The sequence below is a fragment of the Peromyscus maniculatus genome, chromosome 8, assembly GCF_049852395.1.
Source record: "Peromyscus maniculatus bairdii isolate BWxNUB_F1_BW_parent chromosome 8, HU_Pman_BW_mat_3.1, whole genome shotgun sequence".
Taxonomy (NCBI): domain Eukaryota; kingdom Metazoa; phylum Chordata; class Mammalia; order Rodentia; family Cricetidae; genus Peromyscus; species Peromyscus maniculatus.
This window is the reverse complement of record NC_134859.1, coordinates 35,297,026-35,321,280: the sequence shown is the minus strand read 5'-3', so window position 1 is coordinate 35,321,280 and position 24,255 is coordinate 35,297,026. Positions and strand designations below refer to the sequence as shown.

At 47.8% G+C, this 24,255-nt stretch overlaps 2 protein-coding genes and 1 long non-coding RNA gene across 3 annotated transcripts; all 3 read left to right on the top strand.

Annotated features, from left to right (window-relative positions):
• The first annotated feature begins 1,663 nt into the window (after positions 1-1,663).
• LOC143274456 (uncharacterized) lies at positions 1,664-15,162 on the top strand. The gene is made up of 5 exons (XR_013053101.1): positions 1,664-1,862; positions 12,285-12,577; positions 12,882-13,867; positions 14,382-14,675; positions 14,979-15,162. It is a non-coding gene; the product is annotated as an uncharacterized LOC143274456 (long non-coding RNA).
• On the top strand, positions 1,951-11,689 carry LOC143274507 (uncharacterized). Its single transcript, XM_076577788.1, has 5 exons — positions 1,951-2,006; positions 2,370-2,650; positions 10,225-10,515; positions 10,828-11,108; positions 11,573-11,689. The coding sequence occupies exons 1-5, from the start codon at positions 1,951-1,953 to the stop codon at positions 11,687-11,689; spliced, it is 1,026 nt and encodes a 341-aa protein (XP_076433903.1).
• A 4,654-nt stretch (positions 15,163-19,816) lies between the features above and the next one.
• On the top strand, positions 19,817-22,525 carry LOC143267069 (uncharacterized). Its single transcript, XM_076543981.1, has 4 exons — positions 19,817-19,856; positions 20,073-20,366; positions 21,807-21,876; positions 22,240-22,525. Exons 1-4 carry the CDS (start codon positions 19,817-19,819, stop codon positions 22,523-22,525), a joined length of 690 nt encoding a protein of 229 aa, XP_076400096.1.
• The last annotated feature ends 1,730 nt before the right edge of the window (positions 22,526-24,255 follow it).

Sequence of the window (24,255 nt, the reverse complement as noted above, 5' to 3'; positions counted from 1 at the left end):
TATGTAGGAACAATGTCCCCAGGGAGCACTTGTCCCCTGACAGCCCTGCAATGTATTTTCTACACATGAAGGTAGCTACACTTGCAGGCAAGTGTTCTCCACACTATGAGGAGCAAGGCAGATTGTAAGCCTGGGCTTGGGAGCAAGGGTTCCTAATCTCTTAAGTGAATGAGGCCACTCTCGTCTTCTCTCAGTGTGCAGAAAGGTTCCCTAGAGGAGTTGAGATTGCTGTGCATGGCTTCAAAGGCACTCATCACCTCCCTCCTTCCCTTGCTGGTCCTTCCTGTAGACAGCCATGGACCGACTATGAAATCAGGATCTTCATGCAGGAGTGGAAAGTAGTGGAAAGGATCACTGGGCACCCAGGCAAGAAGATCTACCAGAAGAGCTGGGCTCTTTACCAGCGACTCAATGGGCATCGGGGCCTGAAGAAGAGCTGGGAAAGCTGTGTGGACCTGTTGGTGACCCTGCAGAATTGGCACAGGAGACTGTGCAATGTTAAAGGAGACACCATACCCTTGTTTTCTCCTTATTCAGAAGACCTGTCCAGCATCCTGGGCCACTCCCCATGTTAGGCTCTTCTGCATTTCGCACACCAGTTCCACTAGAGGGCAGCATGGGCTGGGCTGCCCTTCATGAGCACAGAACAGAGCACAGTCTGGAGGGAACCCCACATTCCCAGGGGTCACGATTGCACATGGTGAAAACATGTGTCCTCTGTGTTCGTCTCTCTTCCTCTGTCACCCCAGGGGAGTGGAAATTGGATATGTTCTGGGTGGAACAAGATACTCAGGACAGACTGACCATGGCTTAGCATAGATCCTTGAAGAGTGAGGTTGCCACGCTAACAAACTCGCTCCTTTTCTTCTCTCTCTCAGGGTCTCTCTACCGTGAAGGGTTAGGTAACCACCTGCCTCCCGAGAACCCTAACCTTCCAGGGACTGGCCTGGGGATCATGGCATCCCTGGTCCTTCTGCACAGCTTCAAGGAAACCCATTGCCTATGATGTCCCAGGAAGATTCCCCGTTTCTCAGATGGGAAACCCAGAATCACTGCTGTCCGTCCTCAGTTCCACACCTACTTCCTGCCTCTGATTTAGGAATTTGGGAAGACATGGTTAACGTCCTTGAACTTGAAACCATGCTCCAATTTGCAGAGGTACAGAAGTCAGCCCCTTCCCTGTCCTTGGGATCTCTTTAGGTTTTCCTTTGTTAAGGCAACATCTGAGTGGTCCAATGCTTGCCCACAGGATACTCTACAGCCAAGATTGCGGCTGAACTCCTGAACTGGCCTTCATCTCTCATGGAAGGGCTGGGATAGTCGCCCCAAGCCAAGCACCCTTGTTGTGCGATACTAGAACAACAGTTACTTGATCACAGAGTTCTTCTGAGACCTTAATGTGTCTGAAGCAGAGCTGGGACTCAAAGAGAGTTTGATAGGGGTTTTGTATCACTTGGATAAGAGAAAGGAGTTTGGGAAAGAGTGAGCTGGACAGAGTGGGCGAGGTCCTCTCAAAGGAGAGCTGCTTCTGTCCTTGAATGTTCCCTTCAGCAATGGGCCGCTACAATATTCACTGGAGGCTTTGCCTGGTTACTCTTCACAGGCATGGTTTCCCCTTAGGTGATGAGGATCCAGCATCTGGAGATGGGGAAGGAATGGTCCATTGTTTGCTCAGTTTGCAAGAGGCTGAATCCTGAATCCACTCCTGGCCAGGAGGCCGAGATTCTTGATGCCCAGAAGCAGTTTAACATTTTCCTTATTCACTTCTGAACAGAGAGAAGCAGAGCACATTGAACATTTGAGGAACACCAAGACATCCTGTATGAGACAGCGTCAGAAGCAGGGAGGACAAAGGCCCTCAGGTATTCAGAGGCAATCCTGAGTTAAGACAAAAATCTTCCACCATAGTCTTTTTCTCTTTGACACAGGAGCTCAGGCAGGAACTCAGACATGGACAACTTTGTCAAGGATGTTCTTGTCCCCAATGGTCCCAGCTTCCTGTTCTTGTAAGAGACTCAAAGTCTCAAGGTTCTGTTAGAGTCTCTCCAGGAGGCAGATGGGTTGAGTCTATGTAGGGAAAATGTCCCCAGGGAGCACTTGTCCCCTGAGAGCCCTTTCTGTTCTGCAATGCATTTTCTACAACTGAAGGCAGCTACACTTGCAAGCAAGTGTACTCCTCGGTGTGAAGATCAGGGCAGGTGGTAAGCCTGGGCTTGGGAGCAAGGGTTCCTAATCTCTTAAGAAGTGAATGAGGCCACTCTCGTCTTCTCTCAGTGTGCAGAGAGGTTCCCTAGAGGAGTTGAGATTGCTGTGCATGGCTTCAAAGGCACTCATCACCTCCCTTCTTCCCTTGCTGGTCCTTCCTGTAGACAGCCATGGACTGACAGTGAAATCAGGATCTTCATGCAGGAGTGGAAAGTAGTGGAATGGATCACTGGGCACCCAGGCAGGAAGATCTACCAGAAGAGCTGGGCTCTTTACCAGCGACTCAATGGGCATCGGGGCCTGAAGAAGAGCTGGGAAAGCTGTGTGGACCTGTTGCTCACCCTGCAGAATTGGCACAGGAGACTGTGCAATGTTAAAGGAGACACCATACCCTTGTTTTCTCCTTATTCAGAAGACTTGTACAGCATCCTGTGCTGCTCCCCATGTTAGTCTCTTCTGCATTTTCTGCCAATTCCTCTAGAGGGAAGCTTGGGCTGGGCTGCCCTTCATAGCATAGAGCAGAGCACAGTCTGGAGCGAAACCCCATTTCTAGGGGTCACTATTGTACATTTCTGCCTACCTTCCTCTGTCACCCCAGGGGAGTGGAAATTGGACTTGTTCTGGGTAGCCCAAGATACCCCAGACACACAGACCATGGCTTACACCATTCTGGGAGAGTAAATGTGCTATGCTTATGAACTCTACCCATTTCTTTTCCCTCCCAGGTCCTTTCTACCATGAAGGGTTTGGTAACCACCTGCCTTCCGAGAACCCTCAACCTTCCATGGACTGGCCTGGGGTATCATGACATCCCTGGTTCTTCTGCAAAGCTTCAAAGGAACCCATTGTCTGTGATGTCCCAGGGAGATTCCCCATTTCTCAGATGGGAGACCCAGAAGCACTGCTGTCCATCCTCAGCTCCATGTCTACTACCTGCCTGTGATTCAAGACTCTGGGGCCTCCAGCTTCAGCAGCTGTGGTCAACCTCTGATTAACACCCAGTTCCTCAATGAAGATTAGTGGAGATTTTTGTTTTTCTAAAAACCTCAGGACTGTGCAGCACATTGGGTTTAGGCTTTTTTTTCTACCTCCTAACAGAGGAATATGTAAAAATCAATAAAGTCAATAAGTGTCCCTGAAGTTACGCTCTTCCTTGTTCTGGTCTCTTTATTGGAGTCCATAAGTAAAGAGGGGCTATGGATTGTTATCTGAGGTTCATTCCCTGGTGCTCTGGGACTTGCCCTCTCCCATCTCTGTCCATCTGACTCCTGGTATGGGGTCTCCTCTCTCACCAGGGCAACCTCTATCCATAGATCTGTGATCCTGCCTTTTTCATCCTTGGTCGTTCTTGTCCATGTCTCCAGAATGCAGGGATTGAAGTCATGTGCTACCATAACAAGACAGGTTTCTCATTTGGATATATTTGTGCAGCACTGTGAAGAGAACTGTAGGATACAGTTCCCACTGGTCCTGCATCCCATATCCTTTTTGTATCTTACACAATTGGCATCTTGGCGGGGGGGGGGGGGGGGGGGGGGGACGTTATGCATTCCTCTGCTCTTTGTGGTACTCTACAAGGTGAGCAGTGCTTTGCACAGCCCAGGCCTCATGTGTTCTGGAGTTTCCTCAAGAACTCCTGCAGCAGAAGGAGTTTGCCCCCGAGATGTTTTCTACATCCCCTCCTCCTCCATCTTACCTAACCTTCTCTCTTCATGATCATCGTCTTCATATTTTATGGTTGCCTCCACTACAACCCTCTCTATTCAGCCTCTTTGCTCAGATTCTTTATCTCCAAGGCTAAGAATGAGGCCCCGGCATTTGCAAGCACGTGACACGTCTCCAGGCCCTCTCCTTCACTGGAGCCCACCTGCAGTCCCAACTGCCTCCTCTGCCGACCACCACCAGCCCTGTGCACCAGGTTCTCCTAGAAATCCTCGGTGGTGTTCAGCACCATGGGATGAAAAGACTGCAGTTGTGCAGGTGAATCTGTCTCCACTTGGCTCAGACCTGCTGCCTGCCGACAGGACCTCACGCTGGTCAGTCCTCATCCAGCCAGGGCAGACAGATAGTAAGACAGATAGAAGATATTAGAAAATTATGGGCAGAGAACAAGACCTATTCTCAATTGAAAACATCATAGAAACTAAGTTAAAATAAGGTCAACTAGTTTCAATTTCTTTGAGTCAGCATGTCTTTTCCTAGTCCTGGAAATCCTGAAACTCCCTTTTCAGACCAATGTGTCCCAGTGATCTCACTGACCCCCTCCTCCACATCCTTCCAACCAAATGATGGTATTTAAGTCATGCGCCGCCATGCCCTAATATTTTAAATATCTTCACAAGACCTCAATTCAGGTTGAAAACCTTAAACATACAGATTTTTTTACCTTGTATTTTTCCAATAAAAACACTTTTTTTTAATGCACACTACTTACATTTTAATCAAAACTAAATGGGTAGGGTTTGGACATTGCGATGTGTTTGCCATTACAACTGAAGTCATATTTTTCAAGACATTTTCATTCCTTTTAATTTGTCTAATAAGTCAGTTATGAATAGAATCACTGACTTTCCTTCTGACTAGCTAAAATAGAATTTTGGATTCCAAAAAAAAATTAAGAACAAATATTTTAAATAGCTTCAGAATAGAGAAAAGTAAAACAATTCTTAATTTTGAAAGGACCAAAATAAACTGATTACTCAGTTTGCAGTAAAACATCACTTAAGTTCATGCTAGGTGTAAGTTATTGATGAAAAAAATGCTGAAGGGGATTCTTTGTAGGTCTCTTCATAGACCAATGTGATAATACTTAAATCTGTTGACTCATTAGTCATAGCTTTAACTTAATTATATACTGAAGTTCCTATTTGTATGAGCAACAGAAATAACCTCAAGTTCTTTAAATTTACGTATCTCTGATTGAACACAATTTTCCTTTGTGTACATCCAGAGTGTTCCTCCTATAAGTTGATTCTTATACACTTGAGCAAATCTCCCAATGATCCCTGTTTGGAAGATGTTTAGGTTTACGCATCTTCCTATGTTCCTGCATTAGTTTATGTTCACCATGCATGTGCAAGTGCCTGTGGAGGTGAGAAGGTGTTCAACCCTCTGCAGTTGGAGTTACACTGGGCTGTGAGCTATGTGAAGTGAGTTGGGGGAACTAAACTAAAAACACTTCTAAAATGGTAGTTGATTCCTAATATTTGGGGAAGTGGAGCTTGGCAACATCTTCACCAAGAGGCAGAAAGAGAAAAGAGAAGCCCTGCAGGAGACTGGGGGAGGGGGGGGGGACGACAGGAACGCCTGGCCTTTGAGAAGAGCAGGAATGGTGGAGCAGGAAGGCCACACTGAATGGGCCTGGCCACCAAGCCCTGTTTCTTTCATTTCCTGAGTGCACTTACAGCCTGGCACCTGTGTCCTAAGTCCGTCCCTGTTCTCCAGAAACACTCCACTGCTTCTTCTAGAAGATCTGATGGAAGTGGTCGTCGTGGTGCTCACTTTAATGCAAAGGAAGCTGGGGGGAAACATGGCTTACTACCTTAAACAGGGACTCATCTCGTTAATTTTCAAAGAGAAAAGCTTTCTTTTGTTGGGTTTCCTGGTTTGATATTTGAGTCAATCTCATGTATCCCAGCTTTCTTAAAATCCATTTGTAGCCAAGGATAGCCCTCAACATCTGCCTCACCTCCCTGATGTCCTAGTTGCTGAGATTACAGCCAGAAGTCCACACATGTGTCCTATGGTACCGACGAGGAAAACCATTGGTTCATACAGGGCAGCAGAGTTGGAGTTTAGTGAGAATTTAATATGAATGTCAGCCCCAGAGTAAGAGAAAGGCAGTGGGGAAGAGTGGGTGTGAACTACTCAGAGGGGAGGTGCCTCTCTGCTCCTTTGCTTCTTCCATTGGTAACAGGGTTCCAGGGACCCTAGACTGACCTTCTCTTCCTCAGTATGGAATGACCTTGAATTGCTGATGTGACCTCAGTGGTGTGAGATCGCTGCTCATATCTAGGCCCACATGCTGTGCAAGGAACCATGTGAAGAATTTAGAACTCAAGCCCTATAACAGGACAGCCATCCTTGGCAACCAAAGTCAATGAAAGCACTTCAGGGCAAACCTTGATCATCTTTTCATAACTGATTATAGTTAGTAATACTCATTGCCTAACTGATTACAGAAAAGCCTGGTTCCTGGTGCTCTCAGACTACAGAATGGGTATGGAGTCCTCTCTTTTGGGAGTTAGAGGGTTGTTTGCAAAAAATGTATATTCTAGGGTACCTAGCCCAGCTCCTCTGGAAGAACAAAAAGTCCTCTTAACTTATGTATAATCCCTACAGCATTTGAGGTTTTGTTTTTGATAGAGTCTGACAGTGTAGCCCTAATTCACCAGAAACGTGCTATATATATCAAAATGGACATTAATCCACAGAGACCTGCCTGCCTCTGCCTCCCAGATACTACGATTAAAGGCGTGCACCATCACGGCAGGACACATTTTTATTTGGAGGTATTTGCACAGCATTGTAATGAAAACTGAGAACCCAGTTCACACTTCTGCATCACTTGAATCTCCAAGATTCACAAGTTTGGCACCAGCCTTCTGGGAGGGAACTGTGCATCTTCTGCTCTTTGTCCTGGATGTTAGTTAGCAGTGCTTTGCATGACCTCCAGGCATGTTGTTGGGTCTACAGCTTGTACCTGAGCTGTTTATTCCAGAGACTTGACTATTGGCTCCATTTCTCCACCTTTGTCCATGACCTCCAGCTTCTCTCCATCATCACCTCCTTCCTCTTTATTCTTTAGAGTTGCCTCCACCCCAACCTGCTGTATTCAGCCGCTTTTTGCTCAAATTCTTCCACCCATCTTCATCTGATGATACAGGAAGTAGGGCCCTCTATTTTCAAACACCTGGTCAGGTCTGCAGGTCCACTGCTCCACTGCAGGCCACCTGCGTCTCCAACGGCCTTCACTGCAGGCCACCACCAGCCCTTTCCACAGTCCAGCCATACCTCTTTCTTCTCATTGCCCTTAGGTAAGAAGTTGGCCAGTCCATTCCTCCAATTATTATGCATTTACTACAGTTTCATAGAGTGATTATTAGCTTTAAAGTGAGTTTTAAAAATTCCCATCCAAGCCTTTCTCCCACCCCCACCCCCGAGACTAGGATTCTCTGTGGCTTTGGAGTCTGTCCTGAAATTCTCTGTAGAGCAAACTGGCCTTGAACTCAGATCTGCCTGCCCCTGCCTCCCAAGTGCTAGTATTAAAGGCATGTGTGATCACCTGCCGGCCCTTCTTAGTTATCAAATACCAGCCTACGTGAAAGGGCTCAGCACATATGATGAAAGCAGTAATTAGCTTAACAATTCTGTTTTAGGTCTTTGGGTTTTTTTCAATTGTCAGAGGGTCTCTCCTTAGCCCAGGCTTTACTGCAATTCTGGACAATCCTCCTGCCTCAGCCTCCTGGATACAATTAGAAACTTTTATTTATCCTGTTTAGATCCACACCACACACCTATGTGGGGTGGGTCTGATTCAGTCACACTCAAGAGCTATCTATATAAGGAGATGGATCTTCACATGTTCTCAGACTTCCAGAAGCCAGAGGAGTGAAGGCAGCTCTCCTCTCCACACTCCAGGCTCTGCTGCACCCATCAGGACACAGGAGCTCTGGTTCCCCGACTCTGTGGAAGAGGAGGAAGCCCAGGAGGAAACATGCAGGAGAGAGGGGAAAAGCCCACTCTAGGATCTTTTTGTGAGGATGGCTGCTTCAGACACAGTTCAGCTTTACTGTTTCCCGGGAAAGGTCCTTACTCTGATAGGAAAGCTTTTTCTCAGATTTCTTTTTGCAGCTGTGGACCTATAAACCCGAGACTTGTAGGAAAGTGGACAACTGTGCCGTTCCCACAGGCTTTAGCTTCGTTTGTTCATTAGCAATCTTCCCCTGGGTCCTGCACCTTCCTGCCTCAGCTCTGTACTCCAGGAAGTTTATCACTGCAGGAACCCTAGTATCCCCGAAATGCACTCCAACTCAGAGATGCTGGCCAGTCGCCTCTGGGTTTTTGCTCAGAAGCAAGGATACAATGCTAACAGTTTGCATTGCTACAGGGGATCTTTGCATTAAGACAATTAGGAGCACCTTTCCATTCTGAAATGCTCACTCAAAACCTTTGCTGCCTCAGCTCAGCTGTAACTGAAAAGCTTGGCTTTTTTTCTTTTCTCAGGTCAAGTTTCCTGCCCTTTTGGGCTCTCTGTAGCTCTTTACCCACACTCCCCCAAGCGTTTCCCTCAGGGGACTCTGACCCACTGTCTTTTACTAGCTTGAAGAGAGCTTAGAAGGGGTTTTTTAGAAACTTGTCCTTGCCTCCTGCATTGCAGGGAGGATTTTTAAAGCTTGAAAGAGAACTTCGAGGTTTTGCTGTCTTAAGAGGTTTGTTGTTTTCCCTTAGAGCTAATCACAGGTGGTCCCCATACTAATATCTTCAGGTGATTCTAATTTTTGTCCTTCGGAGAGAGTTCTGAAAGGCTTTAGTTTTTAAGTTTAAGAGAGCTTTTGAGAAAGATTAAGGCTTTTTAGAGAGATTTTTCCCCCCAAATTTTCCAAGAAAAGCTTTAGTTTAAGAGAGTTTTTCCCCCCGGGAGGAAGACCAACTTTTCCCAAAACTTCCCAACTTTAAACTTTGACTTCTTACACCCCCATTTTTGCCTCAGGGAGAAATTACCTTCTCCTGCCGCTTGGACTTAGCATTTCAGCTGTCCCCAGGTCAAAAGCTTCCATAGGCAACCTTTTCTTCCCCATAAGCTCAGAGAAGAGCTTTTTTACTACCCGTAAAGCCCAAAGAAAGATTTTTTTCTCCAGTTTGCGTTTATAGCTTCCAAAGTGAGAAAATTGAAGAGTTTTTCTGTCTAGGAAAAACTTAGAAGTGTAAGATTGTGTAGGAAAAAGTAAGGCAACTAAACTATATTACTACCCTATACCTTACTTATTTTTCACAGATAGAAATTGAGAAAGGGCTAGAAGATAGAAAATTTTGACAGAAGAGAATTTCACTGCAGCATTGAACATCCTTCCAGTCCACTTTCCTTTTCTCTCCAGGATAAAACCCATGCCTCGCCAAAAAATATGAAAAAAAATATATATTTTATATATAACACCGGCATGCCTGGCAGGGCTGACTCAACTTTCACCAAAAACTCTGTAATAAAACTATTATTTTCCTTTATCTTTAGTCCCTGTTCATTTGTCTTTAGTCCCCTTTTTTTGTTCCCTTTTTTTCTTTAGTCCCTTTTTTTCTTTTATCTTTAGTCCCTGTTCATGGTGCCATTCTGTGGGGCGTTTACCCACCACCCCCACAGTTCCCCAGAGTTTTCTTGAGTGCGAGCAGCAGGAAATATTAGAAGGATTTATAGCGGAGAATCTTGTGGAGATAAACAGATAGAAAATAAAGGATAGCCTCGAGAGGGCCTGGAACCTACTCCAACGGCCCTCCGACTATCTCTGGCCCAGGGTTTTTATAGAGACGCCAAGGGGTGGAGCAAAAGACCTCCCCCCCCAGCACAGCCAAGTGCAGAGTATCTCAGACACCTGCACTCAGACCCAAGGTCCTGATCATCCTCTATGCGGACCTGCTGGGTAAAGCCACGAGGAACCCGAGAACGGGCTCCCACACCTCTGGGACACGCGAGCTCAGGCAGGACCTCAGTCGTGGACAGCTGTGGCTTGAGTCTATGGGGGAACAATGTCCCCAGGAGACACTTGTCCCCTGACAGACCTTTCTGTTTTGCAATGTATTTTCTACACATGAAGGGAGCTATATCTGCAGGCAAGTGGACTCCTCAGTATGAAGAGCAGGGCAGATTGTAAGCCTGGGCTTGGGAGCAAGGGTTTCTAATCATAATGAGAAGTGAATGAGGCCACTCCTGGCTTCTCTCAGTGTGCAAGAAGGGTCCCTAGAAATGTTGCCATGTGACTGTGCATGGCATCAATGGCACTCATCACATCCTTCCTTCCCTTGCAGGTCCTTTCTGTAGACACCCATGGCCTGACTATGAAATCAGGATCTTTATGCAGGAGTGGCAAGTAGTGGAAAGGATCACTGGGCACCCAGGCAGGAAGATCTGCCAGAAGAGCTGGGCTCTTTACCAGCGACTCAATGGGTATTGGAACCTGAAGAGCTGGGAAAGCTGTGTGGACCTGTTGCTGACCCTGCAGAATCGGCACAGCAGACTGTGCAATGGGAGGGGAGACACCATATCCTTGTTTTCTCCTTATTCAGAAGACCTGTCCAGCATCCTGGGCCACTCCCCATGTTAGTCTCTTCTGCATTTCCCACACCAATTCCTCTAGAGGGTATCATGCACTAATGTGCCCTTCATGAGCATAGAGCAGAGCACAGTCTGGAGGGAACCCCCTCATTCCCAGGGATCATGATTGCACATGGTGAAAACAAACCCCTGTCCTCTGTGTTCGTCTACCCCCCTCTGTCACCTTAGGGGAGTGGATATTGGACATGTTCTGGGTGGAACAAGATACTCAGGACAGACTGACCATGGCTTAGCACGATTCTGGGAGAGTGAGGGTACCATGTTAACGAACTCTCTCCATTTCTTCTCTCTCTCAGGTTCTCTCTACCGTGAAGAGTTAGATAACCACCTGCCTCCCGAGAACCCTCAACCTTCCATGGACTGGCCTGGGGATCATGGCATCCCTGTTTCATCTGCACAGCATCAAGGGAACCCATTGCCTATGATTTCACAGGAAGATTCCCTGTTTGGCAGATTAGAAACCCAGAATTACTGCTGTCCGTCCTCAGTTCCACACCTACTTCCTGACTCTGATTCAGGAACTTTCGAAGACGTGGTGACCGTCCTTGAACTTGAAACCATGCTCCAATTTGCAGAGGTACAGAAGTCAGCCGCTTCCATCTCCTTGGTGGCTCTCTAGGTTTTCCTTTGTTAAGGCAGCATCTGAGTGGTCCAATGCTTGCCCACAGGATACTCTACAGCCAAGATTGCGGCTGAACTCCTGAACTGGCCTTCACCTCTCATGGAAAGGCTGGGATAGTAGCCCTGTGACAAGCACCCTTGTTGTGTGATACTAGAACAACAGTTACTTGATCACAGAGTTCTTCTGAGACCTTAATGTGTCTGAAGCAAAACTGGGACTCACGATGAGAGTTTCACAGGGGGTTTCTATCTCTTAGATAACAGAAAGGAGTTTGGGAGAGAGTGAGCTGGACAGAGTGGGCAAGGTCCTCTCAAAGGAGAGCTGCTTCTGTCTTTGAATGTTCCCTTCAGCAGTGGGCCGCTCCAATATTCACTGGAGGCTTTGCCTGGTTACTCTTCACAGGCATGGTTTCCCCTTAGGTGATGGGGATCCAGCATCTGGAGATGTGGAAGGAAGTGTCCCGTGTTGACTCAAGCTGCAAGAGGCTGAATCCTGAATCCATTCCCGGCCAAGAGGCAGAGATTCTTGATGCTTGAAAAAGTGGTTAACACTGTCCTTATTCACTTCTGAACAGAGAGAAGCAGAGCACATCCTGTATGAGACAGTGTCAGAAGCACAGAGGACAAAGGCCCTCAGGTATTCAGAGGAAACCCTTAGTGAAGACCAAAATATTCCACCATAGTATTTTCCTCTGGGAAAGAGGAGCTCAGGCAGGACCTTCGGCGTGGACACCTGTGTCAAGGATGTTTTTGTTCCCAGTGGTCCCACCTTCCTGTCCTTGCAAGAGACCCAAAGTCTCAGGGTTCTGTGAGAGTCTCTCGGGGAGGGAGGTGGGTTGAGTCTATGTAGGGACAATGTCCCCAGGTAGCACTTGTCCCCTGAGAGCCCTTTCTGTTCTACAATGCATTTTTTACACCTGAAGGCAGCTGTAATTGCAAGCAAGTGTACTCCTCGATGTGAAGATCAGGGCAGGTGGTAAGCCTGAGCTTGGAAGGAAGGGCTCCTGATCTCTTGAGAAGTGAATGAGGCCACTCTTGGCTTCTCTCAGTGTGCAGGAAGGGTCCCTAGAAGTGATGAGATGTGCCGTGCATGGCATCAAAGGCACTCATCACCTCCTTCCTTCTCTTGCAGGTCCGTCCTGCAGACAACCATGGCCTGACGATGAAGTCAGGATCTTCATGCAGGAGTGGAAAGTAGTGGAAAGGATCACTGGCAACCAGGCAGGGAGATCTACCAGAAGAGCTGGGCTCTTTACCAGCGACTCAATGGGTATTGGGACCCGAAGAAGAGCTGGGAAAGCTGTGTGGACCTGCTGCTGACCCTGCAGAATCTGCACAGGAGACTGTGCAATGGAGGAGGAGACACCATACCCTTGTTTTCTCCTTACTCAGAAGACCTGTTCAGCATCATGGGTTGCTTCCCATGTTAGTATCCTCTGCATTGCCCTGCCAATTTCACTAGAGGGCAGCATGGGCTGGGGTGCACTTCATGAACACAGAACAGAGCATAGTCTGGAGGGAACCCCATTCCCAGGGCCAGTTTTGAACATGGTGAAAAGAAACACCTGTCCTCTGTTGTTTGTCTACCTTCCTCTGTCACCCCAGGGGAGTGGAAATTGGACATGTTCTGGGTGGACCAAGATACACAGGACAGACAGACCATGGCTTAGCACGATTTTCGCAAAGCGAGGGTGCAATGTTAACGAACTCTCTCCATTTCTTCTCTCAGGTTCTTGCTACCATGAAGCGTTTGGTAACCACCTGCCTCCTGTGAACCCTCAACCTTCCAGGAACCAACCTGGGGATCATGGCATCCCTGGTCTTTCTGCACAGCACCAAGGGAACCTATTGCCTATGATTTCACAGGAAGATTCCCCGTTTCTCAGATGGGAGACCCAGAATCACTGCTGTCCGTTATCAGTTCCACACCTACTTCCTGACTCTGATTCAGGAACTTGGGAAGAAGTGGTGAACGTCCTTGAACTTGAAACCATGCTCCAATTTCAGAGGCACAGAAGTCAGCCCCTTCCCTGTCCTTGGGGGTCTCTCTAGGTTTTCCTTTGTTAAGGCAGCATCTGAGTGGTCCAATGCTTGCCCACAGGACACTGTACAGTCAATATTGGGGCTGAACTCCTGAACTTGCCTTCATCTCTCATGGAAAGGCTGGGATAGTAGCCCCATGCCAAGCCCCCTTGTTGTGTGATACTAGAACAACAGTTACTTGATCACAGAGTTCTTCTGAGACCTTAATGTGTGTGAAGCAGAACTGGGACTCATGAGGAGAGTTTCATAGAGGTTTCTATCCCTTGGACCACAGAAAGGAGTTTGAGAAAGAGTGAGCTGGACAGAGTGGGGAAGGTCCTCTCAAAGGAGAGCTGCTTCTGTCTTTGAATGTTCCCTTCAGCAATGGGCCGCTACAATATTCACTGGAGTCTTTGCCTGGTTACTCTTCACAGGCATGGTTTCCCCTTAGGTGACAAGGATCCAGCATCTGGAGATGTGGAAGGTACAGGTCAGTGTTTGCTCAATTTGCAAGAGACTGAATCGTGAATCCACTCCCGGCAAGGAGGCAGAGATTCTTGATGCCCCAAAACAGTTTAACACTCTCCTTATTCACTTCTGAACAGAGAGAAGCAGAGCACATTGAACATTTGAGGAACACCAAGACATCCTGTATGAGACAGCGTCAGAAGCAGGGAGGACAAAGGCCCTCAGGTATTCAGAGGAAACCCTGAGTTAAGACCAAAATATTCCACCATAGCATTTCTTAACTATTGGACAGAGGAGCTCAGGCAGGACCTCAGGTGTGGACAGCTGTGTCAAGGATGTTCTTGTCCGCTGTGCTCCCAGCTTCCTGCCATTCTTGCAAGAGACCCAAAGTCTCAAGGTTCTGTGAGCTTCTCTCCAGGAGGCAGATGGGTTGAGTCTATGCAGGGACAATGTCTCCAGGCAGCACTTGTCCCCTGACAGCCCTTTATGTTCTGCAATGCATTTTCTACACCTGAAGGCAGCTACACTAGCAAGCAAGTGTACTCCTTGGTGTGAAGATCAGGGCAACAGGTGTGAAGAACAGGTAAGCCTGGCCTCGGAAGCAAGGGCTCCTGATCTCTTGAAACTGAAAGAGTCCACTCTTGGCTTCTCTCAGTGTGCAGAGAGGGTCCCTAGAAATGTTGCCATGTGACTGTGCATGGCATCAATGACACTCATCATCTCACTCCTTCCCTTGCAGGTCCGTCCTGCAGACAACCATGGCCTGACTATGAAATCAGGATCTTCATTCAGGAGTGGAAAGTAGTGGAAAGGATCACTGGGCACCCAAGCCGCAAGATCTACCAGAAGAGCTGGGCTCTTTACCATCGACTCAATGGGCATCAGGGCCTGAAGAAGACCTGGGAAAGCTGTGTGGACCTGCTGCTGACCCTGCAGAATCTGCACAGGAGACTGTGCAATGGGAGAGGAGACACCATATCCTTGTTTTCCCCTTTCTCAGAAGACCTGTCCAGCATCCTGGGGCACTTCCCATGTTAGTCTCTTCTGCATTTCCCACACCAATTCCTCTACAGGGTAAATTGGGCTGACCTGCCCTTCATGAGCATAGAGCAGAGCACAGTCTGGAGGGAACCCCCATTCCCAGGGCCACTATTGCACATGGTGAACACAAACACCTGTCCTCTGTCTACCTTCCTCTGTCACCCCAGGGGAGTGGAAATTGGACATGTTCTTGGTGGACCAAGATACTCAGGACAGACAGATCATGGCTTAGCATGATTCTGGGAGAGCGAGGGTGCCATGCTTATGAACTCTCTCCATTTCTTCTCCCTCTCAGGTCCTCTCTACTGTGAAGGGTTTGGTAACCACCTGCCTCCCGAGAACCCCCAAGCTTCCAGGGACCGGCCTGGGGAATCACGGCATCCCTGGTCCTTCTAGACAGTTTCAAAGGAACCCATTGCTTGTCAGGGCCCAGGGAGATTGCCCATTTCTCAGATGGGAGACCCAGAAGCACTGCTGTCCATCCTCAGCTCCACACCTACTACCTGCCTGTGATCCAGGACTCTGGGGCCTCAGCACACGCAGCCATGGTCAACCTTTGATTAACACCCAGATTCTCAATAAAGACTACTGGAGTTTTGTTTCTCTGAAAACCTCAGGACCATGCAGCATTGTGAGTTTAGGCTTCTTTGTCTACCTCATAAGAGATGAAAATGTTTAAAAAAAAATATCAATAAATGTCCCTGAAGTTATGCTCTCCTGCCTTGTCCTTGTCTCTTGAATGGGGTCCATAAGTAAAGAGGGGCTTTGAAATTATTTTCAGAGGTTCATTCTATGGTGCCCCGTGGTTTCCCTCTCCCATCTCTCTCCATCTGACTCCTGGCATGGGGTCTCCTCTCTCACCAGGGCAACCTCTACTTCCATAGACCTGTGCTCTGCCATTTTCATTCTTGTTCAATGTCTCACAGCCTCAGTTTCTCCACAGTGCAATGCAAACTGGATGGAGCCAGGATGATACTGGGTGTTATCAGACACACAAAGACAGTGGTTTATGCATGCAATGGAGAAAAATATTCAGATACTCCTTATATCGGGAAATAGTTTTAGAATAGGAAGGAACACAAACTGGTAGTTTGTGACTGTGGTTAAGTAGTGGCTAGCTCTGCTCTCTGATCTCTAGGCAAGCTTTATTTGTCAGCGCACAAAGTTAATATAACAAAGGTCACAGGCTGAGACACTCTGCCTAGCTCTGAAGAACTTTCATGGACAGTGACATCCGTCTTTCATGCAATTCTCCCGCCTCTAATGATGTGTCCACACTCCCCCCCCCCCCATGCAACATGGTTGGAGGTGATGGTTCTGTGTGTTCAGTTTACAGGAAAGAAAGTAGGATAGGAATTAGATGACTGGTCACAGGCCCCGTAGCTGTAGCCTTCATAGAAACCAGCCCTCCACCACTGAGAGCAGGACAGCCGGGGCAGCCATCACTGTTCCTGTTGATTTCCTTGCTGCTTCTTCTGTTCATTGGTCACAGCAAGACCAGGCTTTGCTCTTCATATCAGGCCAGGCTTGAGCTTGATGGGCAGTCCTGTCTGGTCTCCAGTACCCACTGATCCCCTCAACTCTAACATCTGAGAGCTGGAAGTCCAGATCTCAGCCTCAACAGGTGGTTTTTATCTTCTTAAAAGAGGGTCTCGGGTATGGTGCAATGTTAGTCTTGAACTCCAATTGTAGGACAGATGGCCTCAAACATACTCTGCCTGACTGTCCCTGCATTATGGGGTATAGGTACGAGGAGATCCCAATGTTTCTTCTTTTGTAATTGTCTTCCTTTGGACACAAATTCTGTGTGCAGCACTGGCTACCCTTGACTGTGCTCCTCCTCACTCTACTATATGGGCATTTGACCTGGAGAACATACCTTACTTTTATTTATTCCTGTACTTGAAGAAAGTGTAATGCAGCCTAGGCTGGCCTTAGACTTACAATCAATCCAAAGATGACGGTGAAGATCCTATGCTCCAGCGTGTATAGAAGAGCTGGGATTCAGGGCATCCATCATCCTGCCCACACCTTGGTTGATTTCCCTTCCTTCATTCTCTTATGTCTTGGCCCCCACAACCCTGCGTTTACTTTTAATGACCCACAGTCGCTCTGAGCCAGACTATCCTGGAGCTCAACTGTCCATCTCAAGGTAGTCTTGAACTTCGGCTGCTCCACCTCCCTCTGTCTCCCCAGGGCTGGGAACACAGTCTTCTACTGGATTTTCAGTTTTTGCAACATGGTGACATTAGATAGCCCAGGGTTGGCCTATAATTCAGAAGCAAGCCGAGGCTAAGCCCCAAAGAGTTCTCTTCCGAATTTACCCTTTCTCAGTGCTAAAGCTTACAGAAGCAAGTCCAGATATTCAGCCATTTATGTTTTGGCCTTTTTCTTCCTTTTTATTTAGGAACATTTTGTGTGGTCTTGTTTAACTCAGGCTGGTTCTAACTAGTGATTTCTCTCAGCCTCTCTCACACAGGCTGCCATACTGTGTGTTTGCAGAAGAGACTGGAATTTCAGCAGCTGCACAGGCACTGACAGAAAAGAATGGAAACCAAGAAGCAGGGAGTCCCTCAGGTACCAACTCCTAATGCTTAGTTCTGAGTGGGGAAATATTCTGTCCCATCTCCTCCTCCCCAGGCAGATACTCTAGGGTTGACAGTGCTTGCCTCAAGACTACCCACTGACCCCAGTTGCCCCTGCATCGGCAGGAAGCACTTGCCATTCTGCAGGCTGGACTAAGTCTGAGACCTGGGGGATTGTTTTGGGACTTGTTCACAACAGAAATTAGCTGGGCAGTTGTGGTCCATGCACTAATTCCCAGCACCCTGGAAAAGAGAAAAAATCTGCGAGTTCTTGGCCAATCTGGTCTACAAAGCCAGTTTTAGGACAACCATGGCTACATAGACAAACTCAGTTTTGAAATGAATAAATGTATCAATCAATCATAATACACACATACACACCATAAGAAAAATCCTGCAAAAACACCCCATCAACCAAAAAACAAAACAAAACCAAACAACCTGCATATAAATGAGCAGACAATTTCATGGGCGTAAAAGTAAGAGGAATATGGAGGATCTGCTTATAAGTTCTGTTTTCTCAGGTCCTCTCTGTGATGGGCACACCCATGCCCGGCTTGAACTTCACCCTCTGTATGGAGAGTTCCAGAGAACTCTGAGTGTAGAGAGGTTGGCTATCTGGGTCAGGCTGAAGGGTCACCGGGCTAGGCTATTAGGGCCCTGGCTTTACCCCCCTCTCAGTCTTGTGGTGTGGAGGCTTCTTTTCTAGAGTGGTACCTTTAACTGCAATGGTAGCTGCTCAATCCCATCTCCATTCTCTCTCCTATGGTCAGAGAGCTTGTGATTCTCATGTTCACGGTTTCTGGATAAACTGACTATAGGACAGGGCTCCATGGAATCAACAGGAATATTTTTGTTGCAACTCTGAGAAAGAGAAAAACCCCTGGGAGTCTTGCTTGGCTACAAGAGATGGCCAGTTCAGACTCAGTGTCCCTCATTGGTAAAAGTCCTCAGCAGGTACACCCTCATAGATTCCAGGAAGTTTCCACTAGACTTGTGTTCCCCACCACCCACCAAATACCCACAAACTATTTGTCTTTCCCCCTCTGTTCCTCCACCCACTCATCCCCATCTCTCCCACTTCCAACTCCAACTTTCCACCCACAAGATGTTTTCTATTTCTCCTTCCCTGGGAGATCTAAGCATCCCCTCTACATCCATCCTCTTTACTAACCTGAGTTTATGGACTGTTGATTGGTTATCATTTACTTAATAGCTAATATTCACTTTTAAGTTAATACATACCATGTTTGTCTTTCTAGGTCTGTGTTACCTCACTCAGGACGATTTTTCTAGGTCTATCTTATCCATTTGCTCACAAATTTCATGGTGCTATTTTTAACAGCTGAGTAATACTCCATCAGGTAAATGTATCACATTTTCTTTATCCATCCACCTAGCTCTACCTCTACACTCCAGACTCTGTAGCACCCTCCAGGATGCAGAGAACCTGGGTCCCAAGACTCTATGAAGAACAACAGAGCCCTGAAGGCACAATGTAGGTGATCTGGGAGGTGAGGAGATGGCATGTGTATTTGTCTTTCTATTCCTCTCAGAAATTTTATAGCCCCCGAGGGTGTCTCTGGCATGTGTCTCCTTCCCATGTGCATATGAACTCACTGGGTAGTCACCGCAAGTCTCCTGGAAGGTATTGGCACTGTGTCCATTGTACAGCCAAGGAAACTTGGCAATACACAGTGAACTACCTTGAACCTGAAGCCAAGGCCCCAACTTACAGAGGTACAGAAGTCAGCACCCTCCCTGTCTTTGGGGTCTCTCTAGGTTTTTACCTTTAAGGCAGCGACGAGTGGTTTAAAGCTACTCCACAGGCCACTGTACAGCCAAGTTGACCCTAAACTTCTGAACTGGCCTTCACCTTTCATGGAAGGGCTGGGATAGTAGCCCATGCCAAGCACCCTTGTTGTGTGATACTAGAACAACAGTTACAGGATCACAGAGTTCTTCTGAGACCTGAATGTGCTTGAAGCAGAGCTGGGACTCACAAGGAGATTCTATTAGGGGTTTTCTATCCCTTGGGTGTGGGACGAGAGTGAGCTGGACACAGTGGGCAAGGTCCTCTCAAAGGAGAGGTACTTCTGTCTTTGAATGATCCCTTCAGCATTGGGAGTCTACAATATTCATTAGAGGCTTTGTTTGGTTATTCATCACAGCCTAGGTTTCTCCTTAGCGGAATCAGCATCTAGAGATGTGGAAGGAAGGGTCTAGTGTTTTCTCAAGCTGCAAGAGGCTGGATTCTGAATCCATTCCTGGCCAGGAGGCAGGGATTCTTGATGATTGAAAACAGTTTTTAATACTTTCCTTATTCTCTTCTGAACAAAGTGAAGCATAACACATTGGAAGTTTGAAGAACAGCAACCAGTCTCCAGTGAGATGGCATCAAAAACAGGGACACAGGCCCTCAGGTATTCAGAGGCAACCCTGAGTTAAGACCAAAATCTTCCACCATAGTATTTCTTTCATCTGGGATATTCGAGCTCAGGCAGGATCTCAGTGGTGGACAGCTGTGGCTTGAGTCTATGTAGGAACAATGTCCCCAGGCAGCACTTGTCCGCTGACAGCCCTGCAATGTATTTTCTACACATGAAGGTAGCTACACTTGCAGGCAAGTGTTCTCCACAGTATGAAGAGCAGGGCAGATTGTAAGCCTGGGCTTGGAAGCAAGGGTTTCTAATCATAATGAGAAGTGAATGAGGCCACGCTTGGCTTCTCTCAGTGTGCAAGAAGGGTCCCTAGAAATGCTGCCATGTGACTGTGCACTCATCACATCCTTCCTTCCCTTGCAGGTCCGTCCTGCAGACAGCCATGGACTGACAACGAAATCAGGATCTTCATGCAGGAGTGGAAAGTAGTGGAAAGGATCACTGGGCACCCAGGCAGGAAGATCTGCCAGAAGAGCTGGGCTCTTTACCAGCGACTCAATGGGCATCAGGGCCTGAAGAAGAGCTGGGAAAGCTGTGTGGACCTGTTGGTGACCCTGCAGAATTGGCACAGGAGACTGTGCAATGGGAGAGGAGACACCATACCCTTATTTTCTCCTTATTCAGAAGACCTGTCCAGCATCCTGGGCCACTCCCCATGTTTGGCTCTTCTGCATTTCGCACACCAGTTCCACTAGAGGGCAGCATGGGCTGGGCTGCCCTTCATGAGCACAGAACAGCACAGTCTGGAGGGAACCCCACATTCCCAGGGGTGACGATTGCACATGGTGAAAACATGTGTCCTCTGTGTTCGTCTCTCTTCCTCTGTCACCCCAGGGGAGTGGAAATTGGATATATCTGGGTGGAACAAGATACTCAGGACAGACTGACCATGGCTTAGCATAGATTCTTGAAGAGTGAGGTTGCCACACTAACAAACTCTCTCCTTTTCTTCCCTCTCTCTCAGGGTCTCTCTACCGTGAAGAGTTAGGTAACCACCTGCCTCCCGAGAACCCTAACCTTCCAGGGACTGACCTGGGGATCATGGCATCCCTGGTCCTTCTGCACAGCTTCAAGGAAACCCATTGCCTATGATGTCCCAGGAAGATTCCCCGTTTCTCAGATGGGAAACCCAGAATCACTGCTGTCCGTCCTCAGTTCCACACCTACTTCCTGCCTCTGATTTAGGAATTTGGGAAGACATGGTTAACGTCCTTGAACTTGAAACCATGCTCCAATTTGCAGAGGTACAGAAGTCAGCCCCTTCCCTGTCCTTGGGATCTCTTTAGGTTTTCTTTGTTAAGGCAGCCTCTGAGTGGTCCAATGCTTGCCCACAGGACTCTACAGCCAAGATTGTTGCTGAACTCCTGAACTGGCCTTCATCTCTCATGGAAAGGCTGGGATAGTAGCCCCATGCCAAGCCCCCTTGTTGTGTGATACTAGAACAACAGTTACTTGATCACAGAGTTCTTCTGAGACCTTAATGTGTGTGAAGTAGAGCTGGGACTCATGAGGAGAGTTTCATAAAGGTTTCTATCCCTTGGACTACAGAAAGGAATTTGAGAAAGAGTGAGCTGGACAGAGTGGGCGAGGTCCTCTCAAAGGAGAGCTGCTTCTGTCCTTGAATGTTCCCTTCAGCAATGGGCCGCTACAATATTCACTGGAGGCTTTGCCTGGTTACTCTTCACAGGCATGGTTTCCCCTTAGGTGATGAGGATCCAGCATCTGGAGATGGGGAAGGAACGGTCCATTGTTTGCTCAATTTGCAAGAGGCTGAATCCTGAATCCACTCCTGGCCAGGAGGCAGAGATTCTTGATGCCCGAAAGCAGTTTAACATTTTCCTTATTCACTTCTGAACAGAGAGAAGCAGAGCACATTGAACATTTGAGGAACACCAAGACATCCTGTATGAGACGGTGTCAGAAGCAGGGAGGACAAAGGCCCTCAGGTATTCAGAGGAAATCCTGAGTTAAGACCAAAATCTTCCACCATAGCATTTCTTAACTATTGGACAGAGGCCCTCAGGCATTCAGAGGCAACCCTGAGTTAAGACCAAAATATTCCACTATAGTCTTTTTCTCTTTGACACGGGAGCTCAGGCAGGAACTCAGACATGGACAACTTTGTCAAGGATGTTCTTGTCCCCAATGGTCCCAGCTTCCTGTTCTTGTAAGAGACTCAAAGTCTCAGGGTTCTGTGAGAGTCTCTCTAGGAGGCAGGTGGGTTGAGTCTATGCAGGGACAATGTCTCCAGGGAGCACTTGTCCCCTGAGAGCCCTTTCTGTTCTGCAATGCATTTTGTACAACTGAAGGCAGCTGTAATTGCAAGCAAGTGTACTCCTCAGTGTGAAGATCAGGGCAAGTGATAAGCCTGGGCTTGGGAGCAAGGGTTCCTAATCTCTTAAGAAGTGAATGAGGCCTCTCTCGTCTTCTCTCAGTGTGCAGCGAGGTTCCCTAGAGGAGTTGAGATTGCTGTGCATGGCTTCAAAGGCACTCATCACCTCCCTCCTTCCCTTGCTGGTCCTCCCTGTAGACAGCCATGGACTGACAGTGAAATCAGGATCTTCATGCAGGAGTGGAAAGTAGTGGAAAGGATCATTGGGCACCCAGGCAGGAAGATCTGCCAGAAGAGCTGGGCTCTTTACCAGCGACTCAATGGGCATCGGGACCTGAAGAAGAGCTGGGAAAGCTGTGTGGACCTGCTGCTGACCCTGCAGAATCTGCACAGGAGACTGTGCAATGGGAGAGGAGACACCATACCCTTGTTTTCTCCTTATTCAGAAGACTTGTACAGCATCCTGTGCTGCTCCCCATGTTAGTCTCTTCTACATTTTCTGCCAATTCCTCTAGAGGGCAGCTTGGGCTGGGCTGCCCTTCATTAGCATAGAGCAGAGCACAGTCTGGAGCGAACCCCATTTCCAGGGGTCACTATTGTACATTTCTGCCTACCTTCCTCTGTCACCCCAGGGGAGTGGAAATTGGACATGTTCTGGGTAGCCCAAGATACCCCAGACACACAGACCATGGCTTACACCATTCTGGGAGAGTAAAGGTGCCATGCTTATGAACTCTATCCATTTCTTTTCCCTCCCAGGTCCTTTCTACTGTGAAGGGTTTGGTAACCACCTGCCTTCCGAGAACCCTCAACCTTCCAGGGACCAGCCTGGGGAATCATGGCATCCCTGGTTCTTCTGCAAAGCTTCAAAGGAACCCATTGTCTGTGATGTCCCAGGGAGATTCCCCATTTCTCAGATGGGAGACCCAGAAGCACTGCTGTCCGTCCTCAGCTCCACACCTACTACCTGCCTGTGATTCAGGACTCTGGGGCCTCCAGCTTCAGCAGCTGTGGTCAACCTCTGATTAACACCCAGTTCCTCAATGAAGATTAGTGGAGATTGTTTCTCTAAAAACCTCAGGACTGTGCAGCACATTGGGTTTAGGCTTTTTTTTTTCTACCTCCTAACAGAGGAATATGTAAAAGTCAATAAAGTCAATAAATGTCCCTGAAGTTATGCTCTTCCTTGTTCTTGTCTCTTTATTGGAGTCCATAAGTAAAGAGGGGCTATGGATTGTTATCTGAGGTTCATTCCCTGGTGCTCTGGGACTTGCCCTCTCCCATCTCTGTCCATCTGACTCCTGGCATGGGGTCTCCTCTCTCACCAGGGCAACCTCTATCCATAGATCTGTGATCCTGCCTTTTTCATCCTTGGTCGTTCTTGTCCATGTCTCCAGAATGCAGGGATTGAAGTCATGTGCTACCATAACAAGCCAGGTTCTCATTTGGATATATTTGTGCAGCACTGTGAAGAGAACTGTAGGATACAGTTCCCACTGGTCCTGCATCCCATATCCTTTTTGTATCTTACACACTTGGCATCATCTTGGCGTGACGGAGGGGGAGTTATGCATTCCTCTGCTCTTTGTGGTACTCTACAAGGTGAGCAGTGCTTTGCACAGCCCAGGCCTCATGTGTTCTGGAGTTTCCTCAAGAACTCCTGCAGCAGAAGGAGTTTGCCCCCGAGATGTTTTCTACATCCCCTCCTCCTCCTCCATCTTACCTAACCTCCTCTCTTCATGATCATCGTCTTCATTTTGTATGGTTGCCCCCACTACAACCCTCTCTATTCAGCCTCTTTGCTCAAATTCTTTATCTCCAAGGCCAAGAATGAGGCCCCAGCATTTGCAAGCACGTGACACGTCTCCAGGCCCTCTCCTTCACTGGAGCCCACCTGCAGTCCCAACTGCCTCCTCTGCCGGCCACCACCAGCCCTGTGCACCAGGTTCTCCTAGAAACCCTTGGTGGTGTTCAGGACCATGGGATGACAAGACTGCAGTTGTGCAGGTGAATCCGTCTCCACTTGGCTCAGACCTGCTGCCTGCCGACAGGACCTCACGCTGGTCGGTCCTCATCCAGCCAGGGCAGACAGATAGTAAGACAGAAGATATTAGAAAATTATGGGCAGAGAACAAGACCTATTCTCAATTGAAAACATCATAGAAACTAAGTTAAAATAAGGTCAATTAGTTTAAATTTCTTTTTGAGTCAGCA